The sequence below is a fragment of the Miniopterus schreibersii genome, assembly GCF_964146895.1.
Source record: "Miniopterus schreibersii genome assembly, chromosome: 17".
Classification (NCBI taxonomy): Eukaryota; Metazoa; Chordata; class Mammalia; order Chiroptera; family Miniopteridae; genus Miniopterus; species Miniopterus schreibersii.
The window spans coordinates 18,481,288-18,491,448 of record NC_138117.1 but is presented as its reverse complement, the minus strand read 5'-3'; the positions used below and the strand labels follow the sequence as shown (position 1 = coordinate 18,491,448).

The 10,161-nt window shown below is 40.4% G+C and overlaps 1 protein-coding gene and 1 long non-coding RNA gene across 2 annotated transcripts; one reads left to right on the top strand and one right to left on the bottom strand.

Annotated features, from left to right (window-relative positions):
• Positions 1-1,138: 1,138 nt before the first annotated feature.
• LOC308547228 lies at positions 1,139-6,382 on the bottom strand. The gene is made up of 3 exons (XR_013997472.1): positions 6,313-6,382; positions 3,876-3,979; positions 1,139-1,420 (listed from the first exon to the last, which is right to left on the bottom strand). It is a non-coding gene; the product is annotated as an uncharacterized lncRNA (long non-coding RNA).
• Positions 5,839-8,173, top strand: RPS20 (ribosomal protein S20). Its single transcript, XM_081117198.1, has 5 exons — positions 5,839-6,403; positions 6,527-6,843; positions 7,073-7,172; positions 7,458-7,531; positions 7,955-8,173. The coding sequence occupies exons 2-5, from the start codon at positions 6,841-6,843 to the stop codon at positions 8,135-8,137; spliced, it is 360 nt and encodes a 119-aa protein (XP_080973324.1). The 5' UTR covers positions 5,839-6,403; positions 6,527-6,840; the 3' UTR covers positions 8,138-8,173.
• The last annotated feature ends 1,988 nt before the right edge of the window (positions 8,174-10,161 follow it).

Sequence of the window (10,161 nt, the reverse complement as noted above, 5' to 3'; positions counted from 1 at the left end):
TCAGCAAAAAGGGATCCGAGCCAGCCCTCCTGAGACTTCTAGCTTCTGGGGTCTGGACAGCTGTTGCCTAAACTTCTTGGCAAGCCATCTATACCAACTAGAGAGGTAGCAGTGGCAAAGGGTGCCCATCCCAGCCTTGCTTGGTCACAGATTACCAGAGGTACCACTGGTATTTGAGGCAGGACAGTCTTTCACTGGACATTCAGCATCCCTGGCCCTACCTGCTAATTGCCAGTAGTCTCCCCAGAGCCCAGACCTCCCTTCCCCTGTTTCCTAATCATACTGCTTCCCTGTGAAAAACCACTGAGCTGGACCCTCCTCTTTGGGTCATTTCAGCTCTTTACTTTCTGTCCAAAAGTTGGATGTTTTACAGTTGTACGTTAGGTTTCTAGTGTTAGGATTGAGTGCTAGAACCCTCATTCAGGCTGCCTACAAACCCAGTCCCTGCCCTGCTGATACTTCACTCAAATTCCCAAGTGTCCCTAATCTGAGAACCCTCTGAGAACAATGTTAGATCCTGGCTGCCCCTGCCCTTCCCCCAAATAAACCCTATATTTCATTCTCTAAAAAATATATATATATAAAGAAAGAAAGGAAGAGTTGGTTATTACTATTATTATTATTATTCTTTAATGAGAGTCCCACAGGTAGGCCTGTAGTGGGAACTCACAACTTCAGGCATCACTGAGGGTAGTGTGTGTGCCTGATCGGGATCTCATTTAAACCAAGCCTCAAACACTTGGTTTAAATGGAATGGATCTCTAAGAAGTTGGGCTAATAGCTGGCCCCCATCCACGATCGCTCCACCTCCCCTAATCAAAAAGATAAAAAGGCAATAGCCAGGAAATAATGGCTTCTTCTTAACTGAGGAGGAACTGTTCCAATGGAAAATAAATCTGTCCTGAAGAGAATATAAGGGAAAAGTAGCCTAGTCTGCCCTAGGGACTGAGGAGATCTTCTGAGGTGCCTTCCAAGAAAAATTACCGGTGGGGAGGGGGGAGGGTTATATGAACAACTGAAGTGAGAACAACTGAAATGAGAGAGGCACAAGGGGGCTCACAGGGGTAGCCTTTTCCCTGATTCTGTAAGATGTCCCCAATGGACAAAGGGGCAGCAGCCCTTGGGGAGATGTCATGATGCTAGCAAGGGGACAGGTGGGTAGTGCCCCTGAGCAGAGGGAACTCATTTTCCCTGATTGTAGCTTGGGGTGCTATTCCCTGAGGGAAGAGAGGCTGTGTTCAGTGATTCTTCTGTCTGGGAAAGTCAAGGAAACCAGAGTGAATATGTCATGCTTCCTGTTTTCAAGGAACTTTTAGCCTACCACCAACAGTTCTACTAAAACTATATGTTTTTTAAAATAAATGCCTTACATACCACATGCCCAAATCATTTCCAGATGGATTAAAGAGCGTCTGTAAAACTGGAAGGAAAATGATTTGAATAGTTAATACAAATTTGAAGGAGGAAGGAATTTCTAGGCTTTTATAAAAGCAGTGAAAAAACTACAAAGGAGATTGCCTTTTTCATTACATAAAAAGTATAACTTCTAGATATTAAAATATAAATAAATAAAATACAGACAATGGGCTGAGAAAAATTTGTTGAAAACGTGACTAACAGATTAATTTTTTCTATAAAGAACACATACAAATAAAAATGAAAAATAATCATGCCCTAATGGAGAAATGGACAAAAATCTTTTTTAATCCTTACCTGAGGATATATTGTTTTTTTACTGATTTGAGAGAGAGAGAGAGACAAACATCAATGTGAGAGAGAAACATCAACCAGCTGCCTCCCATATGCGCCCGACCAGGGATCGAACCCATAAACTTTTGTTGTATGGGACGATGCTCCAACCAACTGAGCTGCCTGGGTAGGGCAAGAAATGGACAAAAATCTTGAAAAGTCAATTCATGATAAACAAAATGCATATGGGAAACAAAAAGGAAAAATAGGAAAATGTTACCTCATGAGTACTTGAAGAATTGCAAATTAAAAATAGGGTATCGCCCGGCTGGGTGTGGCTCAGCGGTTGAGCGTCGACCTAGGATCCAGGTGATCGGGGTTCGATTCCCGGTCAGGGCACATGCCCGGGTTGCGGGCTTGATCAGTGACTCTCTCATCATTGATGCTTCTATCTCTTTCTCTCCCTCTCCTTTCCTCTCTCTGAAATCAATAAAGACATATTAAAATAAATAAATAAAAATAAATAAAAATAGGGTATCTTAAAAATATACATTCACAAAATTCTTGATGCTAATGAAGCTGGTGAACTGATCTTCCAGATATTGCTGGCGACAATATAGATTAGTACAAGTTTTTGGAAAGCAATTGCAGTTTGGCAGTGTATGTCAAGAACCTCGAAAATATATCCACTGACTCAGTACTTATGCTTCTGGAAATACAACCTAGGAAATACTATAAAATAAGCATTCTAATTAACTGAATGTTCACTAAGAGCCATTTATTCTAGAGAAAAAATTGAAACAAGGTAAATGTCCAAAATGGTTAAGTTATAATACAACAGTTAATTCAAAATGTGATGATGATTTTCACAACATAGAAATACCTATGCTACATTAAGTGAATGGGGAAGAACACAAAATTATATATCAATTTGATTATAACTTTTCTTAAAGTCAACAAATTTTTCTTAAACCACACAGAGAAAAGACTGAAAACAAACTTTTGTTTGGGTGGGGGATGACTGTGGATATCTCTTTTCTTTACTTTTTTAAACAAGAAATTGCCTCCACATTTTACTTTCTACCAATACAACATGGGTAACCACAAGAGAAAGTTTTAAACTCCCTGGTTTTTCTTAAATTTCAGACTTCAACATTTTAACAAATTTATTTAGATAAAAAATTCAGCAAATAATTTTCAACAATAAAGATAATTTTTTTTAAAAATTCAAGCAAAAAAATTCAGTGTCTAAACAGATTCACTCACATTATTTGACATTTTGCCTTTATAATTTATAATTTTATTCATAAATATACACATGTACCCTGAATTAGTTTTTCACTGCTGTTAATATCCTTTTGGAAGTAGTATGATGACACTGTCATTGCAGCAAAAGACCAGTAGATGGCTGAACACAGAAAGACACAAATAACTGCAGTAAAAGTCTTTACAAGATAATTGTAAAAGAACTGCAAAAACTGGTAATGGAAGGTTATGGCTAGAAATATTTAAAACAAAGTTTATAATGGTTTTAGGAATATTTTTAAATTTTAAAAAGAAACAAAATCTCCATTATACTCCTGGAAGAAGTATCTATTTGGGTAAAACATTCCCAGAGGGCAATTTACCTATTTTAAATACCAAAGTATTTAAAATATGTGTATTCTTTGATAAGCTGTGAAAGGGTAAGTATATCTGGCAATTGATCTAAGACATTAAAAATGAGCTATTAGATTCATCTACAGTGGTTCACATGGTGCAGGGCGGCAGGGGGTATGAATATTGGAGACTTGTTTGATTGTCACAACTGGAGGGGAGAGGTTGCTACAGGCATCTAGTGGGTGAAGGCCAGAAATGTCATTACACATTCTACAATGCATAGGGTAGCTCCCCGCAACAAAGAATCATCTAGCCCAGAATGTGAATTGTGCTGAGACTGAGGAACCCTGGTCTAGTAGCATGTGTCTCATGATACTATTCACAAGAGTGAAAAACAGAGAAACACCCTAAATGTCTAAAAATAGACGGCTAGTTCAATAAGTTATGAATGAACCATTCATGCAATTCAGTCATTAAAGGGAGTGTTGCAAAATTATATTTATTGTAACAAAATACTCTGTGAATAAAGCAGCTTACCAAACTGTGTATAGAATATAAACCCATTTTTTAAAGAGGTATATACACACCTGAAGAGATAATCGGTGGTTTATCTCTGAATGGTGGCATTATATGTTTTCTTCTCCTTTTGTGATTCCTATTAAATTCTTTTTCTTCAATGAATATCTTACATCTAAAATTAAAATATTACATATTAAATTAAAATTTGGGGACTATAGCAGCTGCCAACTTTCAAGAGAAAAGTACAACAAAATATTTGAAACTAAAGCTTATCAAGTTAAAAATAGTGACATTTTCATTACATTTGTCTCATATTATCTTAACCAACTGTTTCCTTAGTTCCAGTCACATCAACAATTTTTCCCACGCATTCCTGGCCACATTTTGCCTTTGTCTATACTGAAATTCTTTTTCTATGGTCAAGGAAGTTAATTTGTTCACCATTTTCTTAAGTGCTTGAAGGGGAATGTAAGCCTAAGAATAGATGTACCGAATTTGTTACTGAAACAAATCACCAATGTACTTCTCAAGCACTCTATCATTGAATTTCTGGTTGTCCTTTGAGCACTGGTAAAACATGAATGCTGCTGTAAGCTGTCTGAAAATGCACATTCACCTTCAGTACTAATGCAAGGGTGGTTAATCAGGTCCTGGGGAGCTTAGGCAACTGCACTTTTGTTTGCTGATAACCCTACTGCTAAAATAAAGCCCTAAATTATGAAGTCTCATTTTGGTTACGGTCAGTAAAGCAAAAGTGCAGGTTTTTGGATTTTCTGCTGGAAATCCTACCAATATAGTATTTACAGCCAATGGATGACATTTTAAAATAACTCAAGTGGACAATATCCAAATTTTCACACATAAATTGTTAAATGGCAGCAAAATCTAGTGTATACAGGGTGTCCCAAAAAATGTATACATATACTTTGAATAATTATAAAGGCAGTGTGTATTAAAATACATTTCATTTTCAAAATTGAGCTGTCACCTGTTAAAGTGTGTATACATTTTTGGGGGACACACTGTATATTCTTTGTAAGCCAAAGAAAGCCAGTTATCACCAAACATGTAAGTCAATACTATTATTTGATAAGAGTTTCAAATATAATTTCCTTCAAAGGAATAGAAGAGAAAGGTTCAAGAAAGAATCCTAATTGGAGGGGTCAGAGCTCTGTCCTTCACCAATTCCTTGTGTCTGCGCAAATAACTCTTCTGCACTCAAAGGTTCACATGTAAAATAATGAAATTATTTACTCTTCCTTCTTCCCTGTATTTCATTCTATTTAAACTGCCCTTCATGTTTAGGTATAGTAAAACCTCAATGTAACAGACTAATTCAGGTGACGGGGTGTCCATTAAAGCCTAAAGTCCATTATATAATAAAGTAGATTTTCTGAATGTATATGTTAAAAAATTGACAAATTAGTTTACCTGTTTTCACTTAAGTAGACACATTTGTGTAATTAAATTAAGTATGTATGAAAAGTTTAATTTCACAGAAAAGTTTTCCATATGTATTACTGTAATTTTAAACTTATACTGAACAGGTCTAGTAAATGCATACATTCACCAGTCACAGAGAGTAAACAAATACACAGGGCTGAGGCATGGCTTAGTGCACTGGGAACAGGGAACATCAGCGGGCACTCTGTAGAAAGCCATGCCAGGCGACATTAGCGCAGGAGATGGAAGAGGCCGTGTGATTGTGTGCTAATCATTCGCGAAACATTGTTTAAGAATGACGATTCTTTGATTTAAATATGAAGGCTATAGTTGTAGATATGTAATATTTAGTTATGTCGATGAAATCACTACAGTGTTTTTTCCAACATATATGGCCTACTCGCTATAATGTGTTAAAAATAACAGTGAATTAATAACAAAAATTTAACCTGTTAATTATAAGCCAATCTTGGTTAAAAGCATTTAAAAATTAACAGGGTGTTAATTTTCACTTATGACATACGGATCAGAAATTCTGTCAGTTAAATCCAAAGTCCTTTAAATCAAGGTCCAAAACATCAAGGGTTTACTGTAGGTGGGTCCCCACTATACTCTCTCCTGCCACCTAGGATGGTTGACTGCTCTTTGGTTTTTCCCACTGTACTTTGTCCCACATTTGATTATGAACAGATGCTCAGTATTAGCAAGACCTGGAAGGGTCCTCTCCAGCATTACTTTATCAGAGGAGAGAGGAGATAGCGTGATTTAGAATCAGGTAGGTAATCTGGGTCTGCAGGCTGGGCCTCCAGATGTACAGCCCGCTCCAGGGAATCCCCGCAGCCTGACACTTTGGCCCTCACTTTCCTGGAAGGGGAGAACCTTCCAGGAAAAGCAGGTGTAGATGCTTCTACAGGTCTGGGAAGCCAGAGCTGAATTACGAAAGGCTAGTTCAGGCTATAAAAAAATAACTGCCTGTTAATTTTTTAAATAGCATGCCTAGGTTATCAGAATCACTTTTCCTAACACCCACGTGAGTTGAGCTCAGAGAAGTTATCCACTTACTCTGAGAACGAGGGACTCGGTTTGCACGGGAAGCCAAGTTTGCACTGTACAAACCACAGGAGTCGTTCCTGACGGCGAGGAAGCCGGGGAGGTAAGATCGCCAGAAAGAAGTTGCTCAGGTTTTAAGGCAGGCCGCTTTCTCTTTGTCCTGGCTACTGCGCTAGCAGCCCCCCACGCTCCCACCCCCCATCTTAAGGGGCTCTAATTCCGCCAGGCCGACAGGGGGCGCCGGAACCCGCACCTTTCCCGCCAACTGCGCGCCGCTCCAGCCCGGGCTTGTGCAGCTGCTTCTAGAGCCTCCAGAGCCCACAGAACTCTTCCTCTTCCGGGGCAGCGCGGAGAGACGCGCGGGACCCGGATGCAGACGCGGGCGCGGCTATATAAGCGCCGCGCAGGCCGCCTGCCTTTCTTTTTGAGGAAGACGCGGTTGCTGCTGCAGTGGTGCTGCGAGCCGCCCGCTCCTGCTCCTGACTCACCGCTGTTCGCTCTCGCCGAGGAACAAGTCGGTCAGGACGCCGCGCCGCAGCCATGGTGAGGCGGAGGGCGGCGCCGCGCGGTAGTGGCGGTGGCGGGCCTCAGTCCCGCGTGTCGCTCTCCTCTGGGGACGGACGCCGGGATGGGGGGAGGCGGTGAGTAAAGCGCACTCACTGGTCAGGGAGCTCCTGACATGGCGGAGGGGCCCGGGGAAGTTTTGATAACGCTCGTCTCTAGAGTTGGCAGACTTTTAATACTTTTGGTGTTGTTCTCACTTGTGCGTTAGGCCTTTAAAGACACCGGGAAGACACCCGTGGAGCCTGAGGTGGCCATTCACCGAATCAGAATTACTCTGACCAGCCGCAACGTCAAGTCTCTGGAGAAGGGTCAGTACAGTAGTTTCAGGGGAGACTTTCGGGCCAAAAAGCGATGAGTTGAATTTGTTTTGTGCAAGATTGACTCAGAGAAGTGACAAGTGTCTTATCCAGAAGAGAGGAGTGATCCGCATCTAGTTTTAACTGTGCTCTTACTTCGTAGTTGGCGATGAGGAGATAATTACTTGCTGAATTCCCGTGATAGTTTTATACGCTATTCTGAGCCAGCAGCAGTTAAAATGTAAGCAGATTATGGTTGTTTTGAATGAACTGAAAGATATTTGTACTTCTCTGTAGTGTGTGCTGACTTGATCAGGGGCGCAAAGGAAAAGAATCTCAAAGTGAAAGGACCAGTTCGGATGCCTACCAAGGTGACGTAAATCGGGCAGGGGGAGGGGTTGCTTTTTGTTGTCTGAGTCCCAGTTTTTACCCTTTAGGTTTAGGATAAGGGGTTGGCTGCCAAAAGTTTAATATACTGGTGCTAACAATACAAACCAAGTAAAAATTGCTGTTAGAGGTTGGTTCATACTAGGTGCCTAACTTTTAAGAGGTCACAGTTGAAGCCTTTTTGCTGCGTTTCCTTGGTGGTGCTTTACAGTCGCCTGCTCTCAGGAGGGCCGAGTGAAAAGGGACTTACCCTTACAGACTGACAGGGCCTGAGAGAGCCTGTTGGTGAAGAGGAATGATGCCCTGGGGAATTTTCAGATGGAGTACTTCAGAGTAGTAGTTTTCCAGATGTCCTAGAAATGACCATAAAACCATAAATGCTTGGTTTCCTTTGTCTTTTGTTGCAGACTCTGAGAATCACTACAAGGAAAACTCCCTGTGGGGAGGGTTCTAAGACTTGGGATCGATTTCAGATGAGGATCCACAAGCGGCTCATTGACTTGCACAGCCCTTCTGAGATTGTTAAGCAGATTACTTCCATCAGTATTGAGCCAGGAGTCGAGGTTGAAGTTACCATTGCAGATGCTTAAATCAACCTTTTTAATAAATTGACTATCTGTTGTTAAGTTTTGTTGGCTTTTATTCATGATACTGGCAGATCTTAGGGATATACATTGTACGATGAATTTATTCTACATTCTAAGTAGAATAATCAAAATTAGATGGGTGGGCTATGGGGGTCTGTCTACCCTTTTTCATTATGTTTCCAAGAGGCCACTAAACCAGTTTACGTTTGGAATCATGGGACAACTAAGTTCTGTTTAACAGTAAATGAGACCTGATCACTGAGAAACATACACAGTGTAATGCTTCATATTGGAGCTTTTCCAAATAACATGTATTTGGGTCCCACCACAAAAATTCTGATTTAATTGATTGGGTGCTATCAGCCTTGTAAAAGTTTTCTGGGATGATTCTGAAGTGTACAGCCGCAGTTTACAGCCTGGTGCACTAGAAGGCAAACAACTAACCAGGAAAATAGACTTAATGTTACAGTGGTACCCTGGTTTTTTAACATTGTTGACTAACATTTTGGTTTTCAAACATGCCACACGGCTTCCAGTGAGTGCAGGATCCTGCGGCCTACCTGTGTGCTCTTGATCCCTCGGTTTTCAAACATTTCAGAACTAGAACGGCCTCCCAAGACAGTTTACATTCGAAACAGGTACCACTATCACTGTATGTCAATTGTTTACTATGAAGCTTTATTAATCATGTTAACTTCAGGGCTGAAAAGTACATCATACAGGCCAAATTTATTAGCCAAGTCCCTATTGTCACAATACTGAATGACGTTTAAGAGCCACTAGGCTCTGTATTTGGCATGCTTTATTTTCTTGAATTCTACTCCCATTGTGTAGATCCAGAAACTTCATTGAGTTTTAATTTACCCAGTGTCCTAGAACTTGATAGTAGCATACAAGTTAATAGTCCCTTGAGGAAGTGAATGCTCTCACTGAGCCAAACTGGGTGGTTGAAAAGCTACTTTCTGTGAAGAGAACAAGGCAAAAGTCCAGTTACCCTAGCATGAGATAGAAGGTACCAGACCAAGAAGTAGTAGAATGGACAGGAACCCATATAGGTGTCTGGTCGGTCTTGTACCCATGTGATTGTAGTGGGTATTAAAATGGAGAAAGTTCTATTGCTGAGAGAAATTTTCAGAAGGTAAAATCTATATATTTGTAAATAGTTTGAATAGAAGGAAGAAGGGTAAATGAAGATTATGTGATGTCTTGAGCATTGGCTAGCTGACGTTTACAGAGTACACTAGAGAAGGTTTAGAGGGACGATTTGACACATTTGAAGGGGCCATGGGACATTCTTATGGAGGTACTTGGTAGATTGCTGGGTAAAATGGATATTAAAAATTAGAGGAATCAGATCGAGATGCAGATATAGGAACCTCAGCACATGATTGTAGGCATAGACACAGGCAAGGTGGTCCAGGGAGTATGTGTCTGATAAAAGGGCTAGGTGGAACCCATAAGTGATCAAGAAAGCCTACTGGAATGAGGGAAGCCACGGAAAATGTTTCAAGAATGAGAGAGGTGTCAACTGAGTGTCATAAGTCATCTGGGAAATGTAAATCAAAACAGGCAAAAGCTCACACCTGTTAAGGTGGCTATTAGCAAAAAATCAGAAGAACGGTGTTGGTGAGGATATAGAGAAGCTAGAACCCTTGTACACTGTTAATGGGAATGTAAGTGGTTGAGTCACTGGAAAAAAGTATGTTCCTTAAAACATTAAAAATAGAACTGTCCTATGATCCAGCAATCCCAATCTGGGTCTTTATCCAAAATATTTGAGATCAGGATCTCAAAACAGTATCGGCACTCCTGTGTTCATTGTAGCACTATTACAACAGCCTAGATGTGGAAACATCCTAAATCTTCGTGATGGATGAATGGATCTTTTAAAATGTATATACAATACAATGGAATGTTACTCAACCTTAAAAAAGATCTTGCAATATGTGTCAACATGGATGAGCCTTGAAGATATTGTACTAAATGAAATAGGCCAGTCACAGGACAAATACTGCATGATTCCACTT

Excerpts from the sequence above, each read along its gene's own strand:
- RPS20 (XM_081117198.1), top strand. Across the intron at positions 7,173-7,457 it reads CGTCAAGTCTCTGGAGAAGG|TGTGTGCTGACTTGATCAGG; the intron begins GTCAGTACAGTA and ends ACTTCTCTGTAG. Across the intron at positions 7,532-7,954 it reads CAGTTCGGATGCCTACCAAG|ACTCTGAGAATCACTACAAG; the intron begins GTGACGTAAATC and ends CTTTTGTTGCAG.